This window comes from Lichenostomus cassidix, chromosome 15 (assembly GCF_008360975.1).
Source record: "Lichenostomus cassidix isolate B80296 chromosome 15, HeHo_3.0, whole genome shotgun sequence".
Classification (NCBI taxonomy): domain Eukaryota; kingdom Metazoa; phylum Chordata; class Aves; order Passeriformes; family Meliphagidae; genus Lichenostomus; species Lichenostomus cassidix.
This window is the reverse complement of record NC_139496.1, coordinates 1835301-1859863: the sequence shown is the minus strand read 5'-3', so window position 1 is coordinate 1859863 and position 24563 is coordinate 1835301. Positions and strand designations below refer to the sequence as shown.

At 47.9% G+C, this 24563-nt stretch overlaps 1 protein-coding gene across 12 annotated transcripts in view; it reads right to left on the bottom strand.

Annotated features, from left to right (window-relative positions):
• Positions 1 to 24563, bottom strand: part of NCOR2 (nuclear receptor corepressor 2) — a 222112-nt gene that overhangs the window by 148753 nt on the left and 48796 nt on the right. For 10 of the 12 annotated variants that reach the window (XM_085075391.1, XM_085075387.1, XM_085075396.1 and 7 more), the window contains exon 2: positions 3182 to 3384. In XM_085075391.1, coding sequence (XP_084931517.1) covers positions 3182 to 3286 — 105 coding nt within the window. In that variant the 5' untranslated portion in view covers positions 3287 to 3384. Of the gene's footprint in view, positions 1 to 3181; positions 3385 to 21472; positions 21493 to 23841; positions 23967 to 24563 lie in introns of those variants that run through there. The other 2 variants (XM_085075389.1, XM_085075388.1) reach the window with 2 other exon arrangements.

The following is a 24563-nucleotide window of genomic DNA, read 5'->3' as shown; positions in this document are numbered from 1 at the left end:
CTTTTCACCAAGTTTCCTTCTTCCCATTAAAAGCATGTTGACTTATCAAAGCTTTCTGCAAGTCATTGTCTACTAAGACAGAATTAAACCCAGGGTCATTATAAAATTTTGCACCACTTTCACATCCAGCCTTCGCAACAGCTCTTGGGACCAGATACCTCTGAGTGAGGAGGAAGAGGAAGAAGACACCTGAGTATGGTTGGGGACCTGCTTACCCTGTGGAAGAGCCCATTTACTGTGTCACCCTTTGGAGACAGCTCAGTCTGGGTCAGACCCACAGGTTCACAGCCCTGCCCAAAGCTGGCAACCAAGAGTGAAACCAGAGAACAAACATCCTCACTCAACCGGTACTGGATCTTCTCTGCCAGCTCCAAACTCAGCAGTAACTTGTGGAACATGCTGCTGGGAGGAGGTGCCCATATGTACAAAGCATATTTCTGTTTGTTTACTTGAAATACAGTTTTTTCCCCCATTTTATATGATATTCCCCTGGGTTTTATGTGATGGGAAAAGAAAATCCCCCAGCCTGCTTCCACCGCCTCCTGCCCCTTCACAACATCCCCTCTCACTTGCCTCATCTGTGAAATCAAACAGCTGCAATCCTTTAAATCACTTTTCATAAAGTGTCTCCAAGCCTAAAATAATGTCACGGCTCATTTCTGAGCTCAGCATTCCTGCCGCGCCGCATTTCCCTGGGTGCGACCGTCACAGTTGGGCTGTGATTATTTATTTATATTATAATAGCATTTGCAGCCCTGCTGTGCTCAGCCCTGCACACGCGCCCAGGAGGTGACCCAGGGCGTTTCCACCGCCAGGATAAGGATCCCTGAGCTGACAAATTCCCAGTTCTCAGGAAAGGACGTCTTGGAACGCAACAAACCAGAACCAAAATTTAATTAGATGCAAGACACGTTAGTGTTGGGTTGGTCTTGGCCTCTCTTGGTTTCTTCCAAACAAGCTCTCACTGTGCAAACACACCCCATGACAAAACTGACCTGGCCAAGACATGCAAGCAAATACCGCTGACTTTTAATATTAAACAGCACAGCAACTTCAAAGGAACTGGGCTCTCCTCTCCCAAGCAATCCCACCAGAGATCAGCTCCAGCCCCAGAACCATGGCCAGGCTCCAGCTCACGGCGCCACCGAGCAGGAGACACGTGTTTGTGAACAGCTGAGAGCGGCGGGGCAGATCATGCAGGGACACGCTTCCAGAAACACTCTGCCTACCCTCCCAGCAGAGGCAAGGTGCGTCCCTTGGTGTGGGGCTGGCATGCTTCTGCCCAGAGGAGCCTTCAGGCTTTCCATCCAAAATAATCTCAGCTCGGACCTCTCCTGCATCCAGACACCCAAAAGGTATCGCATAACTGCGGGTGATTACATGCGGCTGTAAAAATAGCTTCTAAAAGCAAATGCCAGCAACTTCTTCCAATGTTAACACGACAGAATAAAACCAGTGTTCACTGCAGGCTGCAGAAATCCCCAGCTCCAGCCCACGGCAAACTGCCCTCTCTGCTCATCCTGCTGCTGCAGCACTAAGGGGAAGCAGTTGGGATTTTGCAGGAGACAAGGGCTCAGCACCCCAAGGACGGGAGCCTTTAACACTCTTAAAATCAGTCTCCACACTGCAGATTGAGGTTCCTTTGGTTTGCTTTTAAACCACAGTCTTGCAACAACTGCGGATCGTGCTCACCTGGTCACATCCTCCTCCTGCTCGGGTTTCTCATAAAAAGAGAACTGGGATTTTCTCTTTGAGACAAACGCTCTTGGTTCTGCTCCAGCCCCCAAACAAACACGCTCGCACTGATGGAAGCAAAGCTCCCATAAATCGAACCAGGTCAGCGTGTCTCATACCCAGGATGAAAAGCTTCTTTGTGCAGCAGCACGCAGGCCCCGAGCGATGTAGATGAGCCAGCAAACGCAGCCAAGAGCTCGTCCCGCGCCCTCCTTAACGTTTCTATTTCAAAGCCTTTCCTATCTCCAGCTCTGCTCCCTGTGCCACTCTGCTGAAGCCAGGCAAAGAGGGCAAATGAGGGAATTTCAGCCCTTCACTGACACTTCATGGGTTTCCAGGCTCTCAAGTTGAGCACTAACATCAGCACAGACTGAATTTGGTTGGTCAGTAGCTGGCACTGTCAAATGTAACCCCCAGACAAGGTCTCCTTGCTGGCTGGTGTTACAGGGACCTTCCTGGCTCTGGCCACCTCCCTGTGACCCACCAAGAAGCAGCTCCAAAGACCCTTGGAAGTGTGAGCCATACTCCAGCACCTAATAAGATTCCTTTAAGCAGCCTGAGCTGACTAAAGCTGTTCCACTAAGAAGAGTTTCTTCCGTTAAGGGCTTAAACTGAAAACATTCACCCACCCAGGATGAGCAAACGCAGACATGAGATGGCACAAAAAGGAGAGGCACGATCCAGGTGAATTAACCTCTGCAAGTTCTGGTACATTCAACCAGGCACAGCAAAAAAAAAAAGATCATCTCCAGCTTATGCCTTGATCCAAGAAGAGAAAAGACTACAGGTTAAGACTAAGAGAGGGAAAAGGGGGGGAAGGATAAAATGGAAAGCTCAGCAGCTCAGTTATATTCTTGCTCCCCAGGAGTGCTGGATAGAGAGAGGCAGATCTCCTAACAAAGGGCAGGAGGAAGGCTCACTCTCAGCAGTTTGCCTGGGAACCAGGAGAGCTCTCCTGTGGGTGTGAGGAGCAAGGACTGGGCTTGCTGGGACGCAGAGGAGGATGGCCCTCCCCTTGTGATTCAGTGCCAGGGAAAGGCCAAGCCAAACAGGGCTGGAGGCCATGTGCTCCTGCTTCAGAGGAATGGTCAAACCTTCCCCTTTGCTCCCAGGCTGGACACTGCACCCAACCAAGGCTGCTCTTGCAGGAGGACAAACAGACACAGGTGCTCAGAAATGATGAGCCAGAGCCCACGAACACTGCCACGGCAAGTGCTTGGAAAAGGCTGGAAAGGGAGAGAAAAACTGAAAGCACCATATGGAGAAACAAAAGAGGATCCCGTGAGAGAGGAACAATGAAATCCTGCACCACAGGCACGGAAACGGTCTGATTTCTCTGTAACAGCCACATCTGAGCCCGGCACAGCTGAAGCACTGCCCCAGCACTGCGCACACCCACGTGGCTCCCACCCCACGAGTGGGTAGGGAAGGAAAGGCTCGGCCTTACCGCGTGTGGTCGGGCAATCTGCACCGGGTAGGACATGGCGTGCGGGGGGTAGCGCGGCTCGGCCGAGCGCCAGCTCTGCGTCACGGGCTGCGTGGAGCCTGACATGGCGAGCGAGCAGGAGCTGCTTCCAAATCACCAGCAAAGGATTAGGAGAGCCGAGAGCTCCTCTTCATCGTGTGTGTGCTTCCCACGGCGCGCAAGAGCTGGAAGGAAATGGGAAAGCAGCAGGTTAAAATTCAGTCAACTGCAGTCCTGTGAGACAGCCCAACATCACCAAAACCTCCCTGCCCTTTCAATTCCCCGGCAGCTCCATTTTCCGTTTGGCAAACCCCACTGCCAGATTTTTTTCTGTAGATTACTCCTATCACAGGAAGTTCAAATGTAAGATTTTTCCAAATTTATCCCACCCAATTTCCCTGGAAAGCCTTCACTCAGCACCACCGGGACCAGGAAGCCAAATTACCAGCAATTTTTATTTGCATCCTGTTGATCATTAAGTGTCTTGGAGATGGGTGTTTCTTTGCAGGGTGACTCAGTTTCCAAAAACACAGTCTAGAGTTTTGGCATTTCAACACCAGGTCCAAAAAGGCACAAGATCTCTCTCCAGCCCATCCCTTTCGACATCCACACTCCCACATGTCAGTGCTCTGCTTTCCAAGCTGTGGCCACTTCTGCAGCCCTCTGAGGTAAGCCATGACCTAATGGCAGGAGGGACACCAGGCACTGCCCTTGCCTGCAGCTGTGTCCATCCATGAAGCTACACTAAAACCCAGGACTAAAGCATGTCACACACCTCCAGTGCCACCTGGATCAGCCTTTCTGATAGGGATCAAGAGCCAGAGAATACACAACAGCCCCAAGGGTATTTTCACAAGCACCCCTGTCACCCACACGTTCACTCCTGTACCACCTGTTGCAATTCCTTTAGCAGCTGCAACAAAATCAGGAAAACCAACAAAATAGCCTAATGGGGAGATTTACAAGTTACTGATTTTTATAGATACTTTACTTCACGTTGTTTGCTTGGTGATAATTTTAAACCTCCTGTTTTTTCTCTGGACTACAATGAGAAAGTAACAAAGGTCTGAATGCTGCCCTTCATCACTGTCAGTGTGAGGTGCAGTAATTATTATTCTCATACTAGCAGTTGGCTATAGAAAGCATAAATTCCCACTGCTGCCTGCCTGGGTCAGGGGATGTTACCAGGACTGATGCCAAGCAGGGAGAGCCCCAAGCTCCCTGGCATCCATTCTCCATCCCCTTCAATGCTCTGCATGTTTGCACTCCTCCTCCTCAGTGCAGGTACATGTTATGTACAGATTTGTGCAAGGTTTTTGGCAGTATCAAAATCTTCCATCAGCACACCAGGAACAGCAAAGGACATTTCCAGTGCCACAAGCTCCAGCAGCCTCTCCCCACACTTGTGGTCTCTGTGCATGGAGAGCACAGCCAGCCCCAGCCAACGCAATTTCAACTGAAACAGCAGTTGGCGTGCATCAAAACCAAAAAGGGGGTGGGAAAGCGGGGGAAAAAAAAGAAAAAAGAAAGAGGAAGCTTTTATTTTTCTATTTCTTTTCTCTCCTGTGAGGCCACAGATGAGCCCATGCTGATAAACCCCTTGCTATCTGCTGCAGGCAGGCACAGGGTCGCCTCACTGGTTTGCCAGCATCGATGCAGCCTCAGAGCCAGAAATAAACCAAACCAAGGCAACGGTCCCTGGCAGGCAGGCACGACAAGTGGCCAGTGGAAAGCAGCCCAGGGAGGCCCTCTCACACAGAGGTCAAATTTTACAATAATCATCTTTCCAGCAAATCCCCATGCGGCCTAAGAATGACAGACACACAAAGACATTGCCATGCTCCTGATGAGGGTCAGGTGAGTCCTCTGGAAAAAGGTGTTTTGCCAAGTGACAAATAGAAAAAGACATGGCAAGGTCTACCTCTCAAGGCAGGGTGCAAAGGGATAATCAGGTCCTTCCTGCTTTCAGCTCACTCCCTACACTAGATCTGGGATTCCCCCCAGTGCTGGACCCACATATCCCTGCTGAGCCCCAGGGCACCTTACCTGCCACACCAGGGAAGCATCAGTGGTCTGGGAGCAGCCTGACCCTCATCCCAGATGAGACAGCCTCCCCATGCAGGAGCTTGGCGTGCTCAGTGCAATCCAGGCAGGCAGGAAAGCCCCTGTGCACACGGGGGAATTCAGAGGCACCCAGAACACGTGTAGTTATACTTCCACTATGACTGTCCCACTTCCCCTCGCGCTTCCGACTGGATGGGATTTTAATCCCCGATTCCCACCCTAAACTGGGGGCTGTGCCAGGAGCATGTGGTGCAACACCAGCTGTGCTCACCCTCCAGGGACACAGCAGCACCCTCCCAGCTCTCCTGCAGCCCATGTGCTTCTCTAGGGGCAAACCCTCCCTGCAGCTGCCAAGGATGTGTGCATGAGGCTCTCAAGGGCTCCAAAAGCCCAGCAGGATCTGCAGGAATTTAAGGTACTTTCCTAATAACAGATTCAAACTCGGACATCTTGGCTTACGGCCACCTGCAAGTTAATTAGCATGTATAAATACACACACACACACACACACACACACACACACTCTCTCCAAGTTGGAGGGCCCAGAGCCCCTGGCAGCTTTGAGCAAGCCAAGGCTTCCTGGAAGCACAGCAGGTAGACCTGACCATGCTGAGGCAGCTGTCTACAGTAAAAGAAATGGGATGATCTTTTTTTTTTTTTAACTCTTCAGATCAGCAGTTCAGCTTAAAACACAGCACCAGGTGCAAAGCCACATGGTATCAAGCTCTAAAGCAGTTTAAAAGCTTTTTTGCCTCGGTCTGTGCAACTTTAAAAAAAAAAAGTTAACTGTCTATGAGAGAGATACAGACACAGGATGAAAATACAAGGGCCAACAAAACCATCCTGCACCAAGGCCCAGTGTCTGTGAGCCGTGTCCTGCATTAATCACAAGCTAGCAGGAACACAAAGGGATTTTTCCTTAACAAGGGCAGCAAACCATCTCTGCCTCTATCGAGGCTTCTTGTTAGAAGCCCTGGGAAGACAAAAGTAAAAATCACATGGTCCTTGCAAACAGGCAAAAAGCACTGTCCATGCATTTCCACATCTGCAAACAGCAGGTCACCAGCAAGATCTCAGCACAAGCCCAAGCTCTGGATGTTCCTAGCACAGTAGGACTGTGGGCTGGAGCCAAACAAGGTCACCAAAGCACTGAGGCAGCTCCACAGATGCCTCAGATCCCATTTTTACACTCTGTGCACCCAGCCCAGCACCACTCTGGAGAGGAGGGTACGTGACCAGCAGGAAAATGGCTATGGGTGCTCCCAGTGGGGAGTAAAGTGGGAGCACATCTTGCTAGGGATGCAGTGGTGCCCTTCACAGCTGGGTGCACCTGGGGCACTGCTAGGCCACCTATTCCCAGCAAGAGACACTCGTCCACAACCCTTTATTAATTATTTTTAAGAGTGGAACACTAACAATAGGAACAGATTAATGGAAATAAGAGAGAGAGTGCAGGGAGGCTCTTTAAATCTTCACATTCAAACTGTTTGGTTCTTACTTTCTCAACTGATTTTGATGAAGAACAGACATTGTCTCACAGGAAAGGTATTTCCCCCCCAGTTGGAGTCTCCATCTGAGACTGTTTTACCCACAGATGTGTTACTAGGTACCAGGAGATTTACAATCTCTGATTAGGAACAGGAGAAAGCTGGAGGTTATCACCAAAACCAGAATCAGGGCTACAACATGAACCTGAGGACAAGATGAGTGCATATAGAACCTCCTGTAGCTGTTTATTTCCACTTGTTGAAAGACTCACAGGATTCTGCCCCACTGCTGAAGCCTCCAAAACTCCCCCATCCTCCCCTTGCCACCCCCCTGCTCTCCTGCTTCTCCTCTTCACGTGTCTAAAATGGTTTCCCCATCACCTGTTCTCCCAATTCACACCACAAAAGCACTCTTGTTGCTCTTCAAAGTTAAAGCCAACCTTCCCACTCGGTTCTGGAGTCCTCAGGGAGAGCAGGATTCCCAGGCGAGGTCCTTGGCTTCACTGGCACAACACAAATGTGGGCCAATTGCTGTAATTACCCTGTGCCTTAGTTCATCTATCTAAAAGGTGAGAACAACAAGGCACTCCCTGCTCACAGAAAATACCGGTTCATCTGTTCTCAGAGGAGTTTTCAAGATCCCAATGAAAACACATGGCTCAAGTTCAAAATACACCTTTTTTTTTTTTTTTTTTTTAAGCAAGGACATGCTGAAATAAGATTAACAGAATATTTTGTTTCTTAAGTCCAGAGTAATGTTACTCAACTTGTGGTCTACAGCGCATGGATGGTCTACAGAAGACGTTAAGAGGCAGCCCACAAAATTACTACAAAATGCCTTATTGAAAGCAAAAAACTAGTACCACCACACCATGTAGACAAGGCAAATAAGAAAAATGCTGTTGGCACTCACCAGTGCATTTAACTGAAGAGTATTGACAACAAAGCTCATGTTTAATTACATTAAATGATGCAGTTTTTGGAAAAAACAACAAAGTCATCTTTAATCACATGCTAAATACATGACAATTTTCCTCCTCAGACAAGAAATAAAAAGGTATATATCCTCCAGTCAACTTGTGTATTTTGAAATAAAAGTTAAGGAGACCTTTGTTAATGATGCTTAATTAAGACTGAGCTCTAACATCCACCTCCAAGAGTCCATCCAACCATGATGCCTAAAAATCCCCAGCAGCCAGTTGTGTGTGGCACAGAAGAGCACAATTCCTCATCGACTGCTGCCCCACTGATGTGCAGCTCTAGATCAAAACCAGACCTGCAAAGCAGCTAAGAGATTTACTCACTCTCTCTTTAAAGGACTAGTGGAAGCAGAAATAATTAAGATGCGATGAAAATGGGAAGAGAGACGTTCCTAAGAAATGCACCACAACGTAACGTTAATGGATTTGTCTAATCAATATGTGCATGAAATATTCTTGGAAGACAGTTGACATTATACACAAATATTTGTATGTACTGTATCTATGAAGTCCTTTCAAGAGGAAAGCAGGCTGTCTGCCATAAATTTAGGGCTCTATTCAGAACGACAAAGATGACAACGTCAGTGTCTGCAGCCTGGGAATCCACAGTTCAATCACAGCAGAGCAAAGAGGTTTTACATTAACATTGCAGCACGGGGTCAACAGGAAAGTTCAGGCACATCCTGAGCTCTGTGGCATGAAGGAGAGGTTATTTCAACCCCAGGGATCAAGGCTTGTACCTGCATGTGATCCTAAAACACTTCCCTTGCTTTGGAGGAGTACAGAAGTCAAGCTGGACTGGCAGCACCCTGCACATGATGGTCACACCCTGAGGTTCCTCAGCTGCCCCTCCAACAGCAGTACCCAAAACAGCTCTTGTCCCATTTCCCAGCTCACCCACTGGCAGAGCTCTCCGCCCTCTTTTGTCCAGATGACTTCTGAACTAGATTTTTTCCTTGCCTGACCAACGGTGCAGATGCACAAGCAATTACAGCAGCAGATCTGGGGGAAGAAAGAGCCTTACAGCACCATGACAGAGTTGCTCAGAGCAGGGTGTTGGCCCTGCAAGAAGGTACAACCAGTCCCTAAGGCCATGGAGGGGATGACAGAAGCTCAGGAGCTGAAGTCTCTCATCCTGGTTTGCTGTCTCATAGCTGCAATCAGGCTGCATCAGCTCTCCCAACCACGGCAAGGCTCCGCACAGAACCGGTTCCAACCCCTGATGAAAGATGACTTCTCTCTCCTGCTCCTATCACTGCCCAAAGCCGCAAAGCAGGATTTGCCACTTTGTATTTCTCCTTTTCTATCTTTCCAAGCTATTTTGGGCATGGGACCCATGTTTAGCTCTGCCCCAAGATAACCTTTGCCACCATTTGTGTACAGATCTTGGCACCATAGCAGCACGGAGCAAGGTCAGAGCGTTGGATTTTGCCAGCCCAATTCCCTGCTGTTCTTCAAAAAGCAGGTCTGCCAGCCCAGCTGCTCCCAGCAGTGGCACAGCACCAGCCTGATGCTTCTGGAAAGGACATGCTGACTGTGCACTCCAGTTCCTGTCCCTGACAGCCCTCGCTCAGACCCCAACCCACAGCAGGAGAATCTGATTCCCCGAGAGCCGATGAGACATCTGCACAGCCATCCCAGCACTGCTCCTTGTCAGGGGAGCACTTGCAGGGGATTTCACACGCTTTAAATACGCCTCAGCCCTCAGCAAAGGGGCTGCCAGTGACCTTGTGATGGTTCCCAGAGGGACATGTATGTGCTTAAATGAACAAGACTGACCCATTTCTCTCCGCAGGAGCACTCGGCTGTCACTCCCCAGCTGCAGGGACATTGTCTTATTAAAACTCACAAGCCACACACCAAGTGCCAGCCTGGCCACGGCTCCAGCCTCAGGTCAGCATCAACACAGCCAGGCTGAGCCTCTGCTTTTCAAATCCACTCACAACATGCTTCTTTTCCCTTAGTCTCCCTACTCCCACTGTTGGACTCCCCCCTTCTACTCAATTTTAAAAACATAAGCACCTCCTGATCTTGCAGCTGAGATGGCAAACCACGCAGACAACCCATGGCTCTCTGAACAGCGAGCCTGTCAGCAGGGACGTGATGGCAGAGCTGCTCCTGTTACACAACAGCATCTCTGCTCCCGTGCCAGAGCACCCAGAGCCCTGCAAAGCCACTGCCATGCTGCTCTGCCGGGAAGCAGGGACAGCCAGGGGAAGCAGGGACAGCCAGCACCACAGGGCCACACGCAACCCACAGCTACTGACTGGCAGCTGCAGCCTCAATGCCCAAAAGGGACACTTCAAGTAATTAAAGATAGTGACAAGGAACAGTGAAACAGAAACCCACACTAAGAAAAAAAGGGGGAGGTGGGATTTGGATCCATGCACAGGCCATTCATGGAACAAAGGAGTTATTTTAAGGCTGGGCTGGAAATAGAAAACAAATTAGACCATGCAAGGCCTTTGTTGAAGATGATCTGCAAAGACAAATGGAAACGCCTGGAGAGGAAATTAAAAAAAACCAAACATGAACCACCCGGGCACTGGGACTGCAAAGGGAAACAGGGCAGGGGACTGGAGAAGGAAAGGAAAGGAGTGACAGACAGATGCCAGAGCACAGATTAGGCAGCCAAAAAGGAGACAGATAAGAGAACCAGTGCAGGACAGCAAAAGCAGACTAACAGAACTGACTGGTAAAACCCTAAGGATGGAAAAACTGCTGAAAATGCCCCATTTTGTGGTGGAAGCCCATCCCAAAGTTCCAGATACAGAAATGCAGGAGCTGAAACTACAAAACACGTGCTGGGACAAGATGGGCTGTGCAGAGGAACAAACCAAACCCTCCTCCTCTTCTGCCCAACCCCCAGTCTGGCAGCCTGGCATGCTGCAATGTTCACCCTGTGCTGCCACATCCACCTGGGATGGGATCCAGGCAATTTTAACCACGGTGAAAGAGCAAACAGCCTGTTCCAGGGCAAAGCTCCTTCTCTCCCCACTGCCAGACCCCATTTCTCCTCGGTCTCTTCCCTGCTCACACTACACAACATCTTTCCCACTTCAGCTACCCGCCTCTTACATTAAACATGGACTTAAATGCTGTAACTGTTATGCAGTTCTAATCTCAGTTGAATAAACACACACCAGCAACTTGAAATCAAAAAACCCCACGCAATTCCCTGCCAACAGTGATACTGCAACCATGTGGCTATTTCAGCCACGCTCCCAAGTGCATTAAACAGCACATTAACAACCCTCACTGTAACAACACATCACTGCTGCGTCCACTTGCTGCTCCCAGGAGCGAACCCAAAGCCCAGGCTGCCCAGACAAACAAGGCTTTAAAATGCAAGGCAGATTACAAAGCACCTGCGAGATTTATTTATATATTTTGCACAGAACACGCTGCTCATTTGATTTTCAAACCCTTCAGTTCACGTTGCTAAAGAGACAGGTCCTCTGATGTCTTGGGCACGTTCATGAAAGCAAGGGGAGTCATCTCCTCCAGATCCTTTTGTTGAACAAATTACTCAGCTCAGGAGTGACATTTTCAGTTATTTACATCCTGAATAAAGAAGGGAAATTCATTTTCTGGATTTCCTAAGATAAGTTCTTTGAGGAAGATTGTACTGCTAAACATTTTCTCCTTTCGCACGTTCCCAATTTTCAAAGGCGACAAAACATCTTTGCCTTCTAAATTATTCCTTTTCTTTCATGATCCTCTAATGATTCAGGAGTCTAAACTTCACACGAGGATCTTTGAAGAGCACCAACTGCCAGCATAAAAGCTGAACTATTCTGACAAACTGCACAATTTAATGCCTCCCTAGGAAGACACGTGCAAAGGAACAGAATTACCCTAGGGAACCGAAACGAAGCCTGCAAATAAATTAAATGACCTGTAAACCAAGGTACTCAAAAATATATGAGATGCTATGCAGCTGTGCCATAAAATATCACTAAAGGAGGGAGCCATTTGGGAGCAGAGCTGTTTTAAACTAACCCATTTCACTCCAGGTTTTCACTGCAGTTGCTACACGTATCCAACACATCCCTGCACCCCAGACTCCTGATGGGAACTGAAGTAATGCTACCTCAGTCACTTGTGATGGTCTGTCAAACACCAGCTCTGAACCCTCCCCCGGGCCTTCCTCCTAACATCCTCCAGGTAATTACTAGCAGATAGAGTCGATTTTCAGCCCAGGTTAATAACTGAATTCCAGCTATTTGTTCCTGCACGTTGCTGCTGCTTTCATGTCTCCCCAGGAACAGCGATGAGAAGTTCTGGCTCGCTGGTGGCCCAGCAAAAGGAGCTGCTCATTAGTTCCCAGCACATCAGTTGGACAGACAGGTCTAAGCGCCAGGAGCCATTAATTGGGTATGTTCTGCTTTCCTTGTCTAGGTAATTAATAGCTTCTAGACAGAAAGTCAAAGTCTCTCTAGAGGCACCAAAAAATTCCAGTATTTGCATACAATGAGGACAATCTGCAGTGAGGGAAGGGGAGCAGAACATCACCTCCACCTCCTCCTCCATCCCCTTGTCAAATATCCCGTGCATAAACCACAACCCACTGCAGCAAACCTGTTCTGAATCCACACAGGAGTCTTACCCTGAAAAGGAGGAAAAGCTTGCACAGCTCCAGCTCCCTCCAGCTTCACTCCCAGGCAAACGGCACTTTGCAGGAGCCAGGCTTTGGGTTATGTTTCTACAGACAGGCTTACAAAACAGATGGGGATTCCTGATGTGTTTAATAACTGAACTCGTGCAAGTGGGCAAACGGGATTTCAGTGCTTCCCTGCCAAGCTCAGTCCTGCTGACAACAAGCTGTCCAAAGCTGTCAGTCACTCCCCAGCAGACCAGGAGTCCTGCCTTGCACTTCTCAAACTGCAGCCTGGTTGGACCCTTCGTCATTTGCCTCTCGTGGGCTCGAGCAAGGGTTTTCAGCCTGTCATTTACAGATTTCTGGAAGCATGTGGACTAGTTTGCAGGAGTACTTGAAGGTGACTGTAATTCATGCTACACAGATGAGACATCTTGAAGGATCTGCTCTTGCAGGGAGAAGCAATGAGCATTGCAGGGATAAGGTCAGGAGACCCTGGTCTCCCTGCCCTGTCACATGGGAGGGAAGGGAGACTTTTGCCCTGTTTGCTGGCAAAATGCCCAGTCCCTGGGCTATCAGTCCATCCTGTTTAGCAACTGCTGAACTCAAAGCTATTTAGTAATAATAATTAATAATGACTTTTAAAAGAACCCTCAGCTGCCAATGTCAAGCTATTCCTGAGATGAATCACTGACCCGGTTTGCTGCTGTCACTGTGCAGGCACAAGCAGGTAGCTCCTGTCCCCCTCCACCTGTCCTGGGGCTGAGGTTTCAAATGGCTCCTCACCCTCCAACCGTGTAACAGAAATGAAGAAAACCACGAGGGGAACGTGTGACACAAAGCAATCCTCATCTGGGCAGCACATCACCGAGGCACTGAACTCAGACCAAGCCAGTCTGGATAACAGCACTGGGAATGCCAGCAGAGGAAAGAGGAGAGCCACAGTCCCAAGGTCAAATACTGCTTCTGTGGAGCTGTAGAAACAAATTATGGCATAATAATCTTTCCAGAGTCCATCTGGGAGGTACTTAAGGATGCTTCCCAGTACCTTCATGCCCTGAGCTAATAACCTTGAGGAAGGCCTTAGATTTAAACTAAGATGAACACTCATTATGCACAGCAAGAAAAGACAGGGCATCCAAAATTGTCTCTGCTGAGGCAATGAGTTTCCCATGGTATTAAGTTGAAAGAGGGCAGCTTACACAGGGATAACTAAGACGATTATTGTCCCCAAATCTCCATGACTCCTGCTTGGGCAGTTGAGCTGCTCGTGAAACAACTGCCTTTAACAGCCCTGGTACTTTAGTGGGAGGAGCCCCTGATGGTGGATTTCACTGCAAAGAGCTGTGGTGCCTGTGAGAGCTCTGTCCCACAGCACACAGCCCTTCCTGCTGCTCCTACAAAGCCCCCAAGCCCACCCAGGCAACATGAATCCAACCAAGCCATCCCTGCCTGCTCTTCACACTGCTGCCAACCACAGACTCTGCCCTCCCAGAGAACCTTACTGTGGGAAAGGCACTGCAAAACACACTCTCCCAGGGAAAAGACAGCACAGGAGTGAAGAGTTCAGGAAATAAAATATAAAAAAAGAAGCCAAATGCTTTTTAAATAGTGAAGAGGCAATCACAGAGGTGCAGGTGTAAAACAGGCACATCAGGAGTTACTGCTCTGCACAGAGTGTGTGCTCCTGGGGCTCTCTCACATGGGAAAGTCCTTATTTGTTCATCTTTGGAGCTGCAGTTCCAGAAGAATTCACACCAGTGGGTACTGTTTACAGCTCGGTAGGCACACACATGCCACTTCAAACTGAAAAAACAGCAAGTTTCTGTATTTGGGATAATTCTCCAGTTTTTAAGTTGTACAGGAATTTTTATGGATGCATATAACACACACACACACACACACCCCACGAAGCTCTGTTGCGTACTTTACCCAGGAAATTCAGTCTGCTTTAATACAAAACACTTGACCACAATTTCAACTGATGGAAGAACTGTCTGCCCTTCAAATGGAGCAATATCATCCTCCCAACAGTTGGGAAATAGCAGGTTTCCCACACAATCACTGCCAGACTCTCCCAGCAGCAGCTCCACACAGCTCAGGGGTGCTGAGATGACCCAGGTGGAAGTTGTTGACTGACTTAGGCAGGCAGGATAGGGAGCTCCTCAGTCCTCCTCCCACAACTCTGGTTTAAGGGGTGTGGAATGACTTAATTATGCCCCTCAAGGCAGGAAGAAGTCACTTGTCTTTAAATACTCAAACTTTTATTGAGTTAACAAGTTTTAACAAGGTCAAGGCTTGAACAGTAAACTGTTACCCAAAGGGGAATTCACTGTTTCCCCTCTTGCAATTCATTAGTGTCCCCCACAGTTTATTTCTCATCCTGGGGTTAAAGTGATAAACTTTACAGACAGAAAAATCAAGGAAAGAAAATATTTGAGCAGTTAGGGTAAATAAACCTTAATTTTCTTCATCCTATCACAATGTTCCAGAGAAGGACCTGGCACTCCATGCAACACACATTCCCTTGGAGGAGGCCACAGGCAGGATGGCAGACATGTCACCCTCATCTGTCACCTCCTGCCCAGCACTGGGGGAAGCTCTGGGAAACCCTCTCTGTTCAAATCACTGTGGTCTCTGCACTGCAAACAGCTGCACAACAGCTGGCTGGGAAGTGAACAATGGGCTCAGGCCACTGGAGCCAACCCCTTCTCCCTGTGTTTCCTATGGTGTGGTTGGTTGCCAGTGAGTAGGAAATCTCCAGAAACAAACACACAAATCTTGCAGACAGATGCTAGAGGTAAAGAAATGAATTCTGGACTCTTCAACAATATGGAAAGAAATATTAATTGCAGCCTTCCCCAAAACAACCTCCCTGCTCCCCCAGCCTAGAAAAGGCTTCCCATTCTTGTTTTTACATCAGCCACCCACAGGGCAGGACCATTCCCATGTCCCCATGTGCTCATTTACATCATCAGCCTTGCCATGCTATTTCCAAGTCCTACAAGCTCAGACTGCCAAGGGAAAGCACAGCATTACCATTCAAACATACAGTCACCAAGATCATTCAACCATGTGAGCAGAAAGTCACCTACTAGGCAGGAATGGGGACTGATGGAAAGTCAGCCCTTACCAAATTTTACCTACTTCCTTCAGCCCCATGAGAAGTGCAGAGCATTAGGGATGTACATCACTCAATCTGCACTTGAGAGGTTCTCCTCATTGTCCACTTGAGGATCCCCAGCAGCAGTTACTGGGGACCTGAGCAGAAGTGCCATCAACTGGACATAAAGCAGTTTTAATTTCTCTGAGCAGGAGTTTGTACTGGTTTGCCTGAATTTGCTTTTAAATCAGGTCTGCTTAAACTGGAGCTGGTTTCCTGCTGCAATTCAGATATCCCATTACACAGCTCATCCCAGCTGCCAGCTCTGTACAGCTCAAGCAAATGGAAAGTTGAGCAGTTCATGGAAAAAAAATCCTTTTATACACGCACAAAGAAGTCAGATTAAAAAAAAAAAAAAATCCTCTATAATCTTGTGTATGGAATTTACCTCCAGGTTCTAGTACTTGGTTAAATATAGGTAAGGACAGGTTGGATGGGGGGTTTATTTCCATGCCTTAAACCCACAAGAAAAATCTGTAACACAGTACTTAATACTTCAACACATGAAAGGCCTAAAATATAGTTTCTGTCAACTAATTGGCATTACAGGTCCACAGCCTATTTTGTTATCTAGATGCTAATGGAGCTACAATACATCAGGTCCCATTTTAGAAGTTACAAATAGTTTATAAAGGCTTAATCAATCATTAAATAGGTGTTTGAATAAATGGGTAAATCAATCACTGTAAGCCCTAAGTAAGCTATTGGACTTTGCAATAATCTGTAATATCTCCAGCTGAGATTCCCACACCTACATATACAACCCCAACACGTTACAGACCTGAAGAACAGAACCTGCTATCTATCATTTCTTAACTATTGGTACATAGGCTTTAATATAAATATAGAACCATAGATTGCCACATTCCATGTAGGTGATGTTAAAAATACAGATGAAACATTGCAGAGAACTAAAAAGTAGTCCTTTGGGATGGCACTGGAGAATATTTAATAAAGGCAAAAGCTGCAGGCTAATTTCCCCTGGGAGTTCCCATTTAGAGCCTGTCACGGTGAGAATCCATCACAGACAGCACTGATTCACCCACATCAGAGAGAAAAAAAACCTCTTCCTTCCCCACTGCCAGTCACCAGGATATCACCTTTGGTAAATGAAGGAGCACCTTTTCCAGAGTGCTGCCAACACTCCTGAGCTGCTGGTGACCCTCATCTGCTCACTCTGCAGGCTGCAGACCTGAGTGTGACCACCCAACTCCAGGGGCTGTGAACATCCCACCACAGGTGAGTGTCCAGGGAGCAGAGAGGACATCCCTCTGCTCAGATGCTTGCTCAGCTTGGAAAAAAATGCTTAGCAGCCTGAGGCTGTATCCAGTGCCAGTCACTCCCAGCTTGGAGCAACTGGGACCTCAGGAACTGCACAATCCAGGTCTGATCCACAAACCTGAGTTTCTCCACAAAGAGATGATGATGCTTGGCAGCAGCAATTCCCATCCTAGCTCTTTGGCTTCACACACGAGCAGTCTGTGCTCCCTCCTCCAACAAGGAGTTCTGAAGCAGGCAGGTGAGGCAGAATGAGATTCACATCTTTAGATGGAGCTCATGACACTAAGATATTTAATAGAGCATTTCTCAGGGAGCAGAGGGGGGAAAAAAAAATGCTAACAAGTGCCCTCCCACCATCCTCCCCAGCATGGAGAGACCAAATGTCTTGCCTGAGCTCAACCTGAGGCTGCTACGTGCCTGGGAGGGCTGGGAGGAGAGAGGGCCAGCTGAGCAGGAAGGGAAATATCTCTTCAACTCCAGCAAGACAAGATCCCTGCCAAGAAATGCACTGCCAGTTCCTCGTTGGCTTTACTGAGAAAAGTTAAAAACAATAGCACTGAGGCACACAGCTGGAGCAGATGTTTTTCATTCTTCACTGCTCACAAGCAGCAGCTTTTCCTCCCCTCCTGCTCACCCACCTACCCTCTCTGCTGGTGTCCAGGGGTGGGAGTGTGATGGAGAAGGATGGAGCAGAGCTCTTCCCCAGTGCAGAGCCATCCCTCAGAGCTCCACCCCAGCCTCTCTCATGAACCATCCTGAGGAGGGTTGAGATCAAGCTCTTCTGTTTGATCCTTCTGTCATTCATGCCAGGTAACCTTTGTAAATTCTGTCAGTAATCCCAAAGAGCAAACCAGGCTGCAAGAGATGCAGTTTAACATGCAGACTGATACATTAAAGTCACTCACACCCTGCAGCACCACTGTTCTCTTTGGCACACCAACCCAAAGGTTAGTTATCAGCAGGTATTCAAATTTCAAAGTAAAGCAGTTAAACTTTAAACCATTTAAAGCCTGTATCACACCCATGTGTGCTAAGTAGAGAAGGGAAAGGCATCCTGTCCAACGGTTTAAAAAGATTTCAGGTCACTGTCCCTTATGCAATGAGAGCTACTCAGCGGGATAAGATCAGCCATTAAGCAGGATTACAAATTTATCTTCCCTCGGTAGTGTGATCTTTTACTAATAATCGTATCATGAAAAATATAGAAAATGTTTTAAGAATTGCTGTTTGAGTCACCAGCAAGGCACAAAATGCTCTCAGGGCAAAAGGCAAAATCTTGTCTTTTAGCTGCAAGGGTGACGCAAAGCCCTGAGGTGACTACAGAGGCAAAAAACAAAACACCACAGCTTTAGTGTGAACAGCAGCACTAGAAAACTCTGGCAGTGCTAAGATCCTGCAAATCAAACCAGTGGGGCTCAGCTGGGAGGGAAGATGTGAAGCATTACCAGCCAACTCACCCCAAGAAGCGGGGATTTGATGCACTTTGCTTCCAATGGTATCTTTCTGTAACTTGCATCTGGGCAGTGCCTTCCTGCCCCAGGACAGTAAAAATAAATAGAGACACAATCTAAGACATGCAATCCCTTGAGAGAATCAATGCAGTTTTTACAGTCTCACTCCCACACTCCCAGCCCCAGTCACACACTGCCTTCACTCGGCACAGAGCAGAGGCAGCTCCAGGAACAGAGCTAGCCAACAACAGCCCTACACCTCCCAGGGTGGGCACATCCCACTTTCCCATCACCATTTGCACTGACACTTCAATCTCATCCCACTAATCACTGCACCAGGGAACAGGGGACTACTCCAGAAATGACATCATTGGCAGATTTGATTACAGTGCTGATTACATCATCACCCACAAGAGATTATGCAGCTTTCCAAATGGCACCAGCAGCTTCTAAATAGCTTAGGTGGAGGAAGCCACCAAGGACATATATATTTCAGAAGTCTCAGGCTGTAAGTTTAATGGAAGAACTTTCAACACTATCTTCTGGAAATATCTGTGCATGGACAAAGTATTTTCACATGCTGTTGCTAATGTCAGTGAGCCAGGACAAGCCTAGGAGAATATTTTGGTTCCTGGAAAAGTCACACACACCAAGTGAAGGACTCTGCATGAGTGGAACCAAGAAGAACGTCAGCAACAGGCAACCCCGGATTTGCCAAGTGCACGATAAGGAATGTGTGCACTGAACTATCTCTCTCTGGGGTGGGAAAAATACTTCTAAAAGCCTATTTAAATGACTTTCAACAGAAGATAACGAAGTTTAATAACAGGAACTCAAATGAGAACCAAGCACCCGCTGCAGAATCTGGCACTGTGCATCCAGGAGCGTGAGAAGGACAGTGTTTTGCTGTCCCCATGCCACACACCAGTGCTAGCTCTGTCACGGGGTGCTGCTGCTTGCTCAGCCTTCCCTCCTCTGCGTGGACTATTTGCAGCAACAGCATTAAAGCAACCATCAAGCAGATGCTCAAAAAATGCAGAATGACGTTCAAATGACATCTATCCATAAATCAGCCCAAACCACAAACATCTGAAGAAGATTTTCACTTAATCCAATTTACTGTAATCTCTCTCTTTAGTTAAAATGACAGAAATGTCAAAATGGGACTTTACTCCTCTGTCAAAGCATCTCATGGTGAAAAAGGAAAATAAGCAGGCTCTCGCACGCAGCACCACTTATTAGGTTAGAAATGTCAAAACTGTACTTTGATTCTCACTATTAGCAGTCACATCCACATGCTGTGCCCTTCTGTTTCGCTTCACTTCCCCCAAAAGTGAGCATAGAGCATATGCTCCATGCCAAGCATCACCCAGACAAAATCACAGGTTTCCCATTTTTGTTCCTGATGACCCTTTTTGCTCATCCCTGTCTGAGTGCACGCTGACCCTCCCAGGGCCTCTCAGATCACACACAAACAGCCTTATTTACCATCAAAGCTCTCAGGAGGACTGTGTTCTTCTACTTTCAAAAAATGAAACAATGATCCAAGCCTGCTCAACAGACCAACCTCAAAATCGCTTTCCCCCATCTCTCCACACTAATTAGCAAATGGGGTAATTACTCTCTGCCTAGCAGTTAAGCATACATATTTCCCTGCGTGTCCACATACATATTTCCCTGTGTGAGAGTGTGTATCGCCTTCCCCAATGGTCACAAAAATTAAGCCATTATCCAAGAGTCCAGGAAAGTGAAAGAAAAATACCTACTGTCAGGAGTGGGGTCTTCATGCATTATTTAACAAGAACTCTGTTGGCAAAACTGGTGTTGTTTTTATATAAAAGCTAATAGAAATTGTACCTCCAGGTGTCAAAACACTGATGGTAATTCCTGCTGCCTCAGACATCTTGATGTTTCAATTTTAGCAGTATGAGGAGCCTGCAGGGAATCCAAGAGGGTAAAGTGCTTGTACTCAAAGAGAAGCAGAGAGAAGGAGAGCCTTTTTATTTCTTTATAAAGGGCTCAGGGGAACAGTTCTACTCACTGGAATTATCAGATCTGGTTCCCCTGCTCCTTCCCTTCCTTGAAAGAGGAAAGAGCAAGATAGGCTAACAAGGAGTGATTGTATTGTGTCGACAGGGGAAGAAAAAAAAAATCCATGAGCTGCTAAGGAGAAAAGACAAAGGATTGGTGAACAGAAGATATCGCTGGGGTGCAGCAGCACAAGAGCAGCTGGAAGTAACAGGATGCTTCAATGATCTCCAGGGAACAGACAAGCTGCAATGGAAGAGCAATTTTCATATAGGTTGGGTTTTATTAGGTTTGTGACTAAAAGCACAGAGACATGTTGGACCCCTCCCAAAGTTCCCTCCCTCACTAACTTCCAACTGCACTTCTTCAGCTCATCACACCTCCAAAGAGCTGTGAAACAATAAGAGACTGACACATCAAGAGTCCTCTCCCTGACCACCCCAGAAGGTACAGCAAACTCCAGCCAAAATCAGAGCCACAGCAAAGGCACCAGGCAGTAAATAAGCTCTGATATTAGTTATGTTAATCATTAATTAATTATGGCACCTAGGAAATAGTGGTTTCAGGCCAATGCTGCACCTAAGACAATGCAGGCCACTGTCCCCAGGCACCCCAACAGAGGTCTCCAAATCCACCCTCCTGCTCTGCAGTGTGTAGGAAACCCCCGAGGATCACCTCCTGGTCTGGGCACTCCTGTTTCCGTATCACTTCCACCATGGGATGGCGGCGGGGGAGACAGACAAGAAGAAAACAATAGCTCAGGAATCCACACACAGCTCAGCATGGAGTTCAAGGGAAAAGAAAAACAACTTCTCCAGGCAGCCACTCAGCCAGGGACACAAAGGTCTTGGAGAGATCCTTCTTTGGGTCATGAACTTTCGCAACCCCATTGCAAAAACAGCTCTGAGGAAATTCCCGAGGAAAAGTAAATGGACACAAGAGCAAGCTCAGACAAGGAATGCCAGGACTGCTGCTGATCCCATTCCACCAAAGCAGATGCCCAGTCTCCTTCCACCTGGCAGTGCACCAAAAAGCACAACCACCCCATGGACCTGAATGCAAAGTGCCCCAGGTCCTGCCGTGCCTGGTGCACAGAGCACAGCAGGGACAGGGAAGGGACCAGGGCACTCCCCTCCCACACAGATTTCCATCCTATAAGGTTTTCCCAGAGATCTGTACCAGGCTCCCTCCCCACTGTGTCTGCCCAGGTATCACTTACGGCTCACTACCATTTCAGGGATGGGCAGTCATCACTCCCACCCGCTCCGAGAGAGTCATTTGTTGTCTTCTTGCTCCTCCAGCCATGTCTCACAGTGCGTGGTATAAACTTTAAGAGGCAATGACCTCATCGGAGCTGGGAAGAGGGAGGCGGGGAAATTGGCTACTTGCCACCTTCTCATTTTTCACATAAGAAAAATAATTTATGAGTGAAAGCCCATTTTATTCATCTGAAAAATAATAAAAAAATATTCTACTAAAAGCAGCAGGACTGCCTCGGAGTGCATCACTTGTACAGCAGCTCCTGGTGCAGCACCTCCCTGGGGTGATGCAGAGCAGGACCTCCAGCACTCCCAGTCCCCCCTGTTCTGTGGCACAGACTCCAAGCACCCCCAGACACCCCACTGCTACTCCACCAACCACACAGAACACATCAGGCTACGGTGCAGGCATCCCTCTCGTCTCCGTTAAGGCGCAGGGAGGGACTTCCAGCTCTCTCTAATTTGTAACTCCTCCAAAAGGGCAATTAAGCAGCCAAACCGAAGCTGCGACTGGGATTTCAGCTCAGTTCTCTGGGATGAGGCCATCAGACAGGGCTCTGCAGTGAGCAGTAACTCCAAGGCATGTCATTAATTTTGCCCAGACATGTATCACACCCCATTTCAGAACGCACACGGAGCATGTGTGCGGTGCTCTGCAGACGCAGGATACACGGATCCTGCATACTCACACATTTTATATACTCGTATTACTTATGTTATAGATTCACACATACATTACTCATAGCTCTTAAGAACAGAACATACAGTTCATCTTGGCATGAATCCCGGAGAAAGGAAAAAAAAAAACCAAAAAACCCTGCAGTAACAAATTCAACTTGCATTGAATCCAACAGCATCTGTGGTAGGAGTTTGAGCAGTATTGTGGATCATTAAACGATTGAATTATTTTGTGTAACACACCCATGCGTCTCTGGTAACACAAGGCAAACCTGCTGTTTCAAGGGACATTTCCCCACTCAAAGCATGTCACCACTCTCCCAAGTTTTTGCCCACAACTGCAGGAAACTGTGGAAAAAGCAGTTTATTTGTGCAGTGTGCATTCAACAAGCTGTTGTGTACATCAGCTCCACTGAGGCACCCCTGTGTTTCAAGACAGGCCCAAACATTCACATGGGACTGCAGCTGTCCCTAAGAAGTGCAGTGTCTGAGTCACAAGTGATGCACAACACTGGAGTCCACTCTCAGGAGCACTCTGGCACAGCAGTAGGGATATTTCATCTGAATACAACACACAACAGTGACAAGAAGGCAGATTAGCATGGACTGAGAAGGTAACTCCTTAGTAGAACTGCAATGAAAGAAAACTTAAAAAAAAATCACAGCACACTGCAGCTTCTATACACCTTTGTAACCTCCACAGAAAGTTTGCAGCATATCAAAGCATTCTTCTTCATATCCCCTCCAAAAATGGGCTTTGTTCACTCTTTGGAGCTTTTCACCCAGTGTTAAAGAGATTTAAAAAGTCACGATCACACGACAAGGAGCATCACAGCTCAGCCCAGCTCTGACACTGCCCCAGCACAGCATCCCTGTCCCTGCTGCAGCTTTCCAGCCCAGCAAAACCCCCATCCCACCACCTCTCCTGGAATCCCCACGGCAACAGAAGTATATTCCCCAAAATTACAGGACCACGATCCTCAGAACCAGCACAACCATCCGTTCTCAAAGTTCTGCAGCAGAGTTCACCAGCAACAACTCCCTGTATTCGACAGCAGCACCAAAACAGCAGCTGCAAACTCCCACTGGCCTGACCGAAGTCAAAACACGCTGCACGCTGCTTTTCAGGCAAACCCAAATTACAGCATCATCTGCTGACTGCTCCCAGGATGAACAAACCCACGTTAATTACAGGCTAAACTTCGCGATTCACCTCTCCAAAGCACGAAACATCAGCAAAACCGCTTTGATCCCACTGACAAATCCCCTCTCCAGCCGGCGGAGCAACGCGTGAGACCGAGATGTCCGGGGAAAAAAAATTCCAAACTTTTTCTCTCCTTTTTCCTTGTTGCTACCCTCCCCCTAAAATTACATGCTCCCCGCCAAGGAGGGCTGGAGGGATAAAAATCACCTAAGAAAGCAGCAGGGGCTCCCAAAACCTCTCACTTCACCTCCACCGACAAGCAGCCGGGCAGCCGCAGGGGTGTGTGCTCAGCCTCCAGCATTAAACACTGTTTCTGTGTCGCCGGGCCAAGTCCCAGTTTCTCAAAGCAACTTCTTTCTGCTGTGGCCTAGTTTAGTTCTCCACACAAAACGCCACCAAAACAAAAGCCGCTCAGCCGGCCGGGGGAGGGAAGTGGGGGGTACTTACCTAGCAGCATCCCCACATCACCTCCTGCATCTTTAGCAGTCACCCTCTTAACTTCAAAATAAATAAATAAAGCGAGGCCACACAGCCTTAAAACCAATCTGGAAATGAAATGGAAAGCCTGTAATTATTTCTCAATGCTCCTGCCAGTCTCAGCCTATAAACACAGTGGATTACATAAGTCCACCCCTCCTGTTTTGAAGCCAAAAGTATGAGCTTTTCCTCCAGCTCTGGCAGCAAGTAATAATTCCTCGTCGGCATGGCAACGCTGGCTGGCTTCCAGCAGACAATGGGCGAGTTGAAATACTGCTACGGCCTTTTTATAGCTTAGCTCTGAAAAACCTCTAAAATATTAGCTATCTGATGGCTAACCCAACTTGACAACCTCTCCTCCTTTAACCGTTTCCTTCCTGCAGCGCCAACAGGCATTGCCCAGATGAACAGCCCAGGGTCACTGGGTGGTGGAGCAGGGGATGCTCCTCTTCCCAGGGACAGCATGCAGGAACTTTCCCATCTACTGGATTTGTTGATTTGTCACAGGCACAGCATCTGCAGTAAGTGCCACAACCCCATCTGGGCTTTCCCGGGTTTATTTCAGTCTGTTACTCAGCAGGTACATTTGCTCTGCTCGCTGGCTCCAGCAAGCTGCGTGCGAGGTTCTCCTCCAGCTTGCATGGCCTGGGAGAAAACAGACCACAAAATAACACTTTGTGCATGTGATTCTG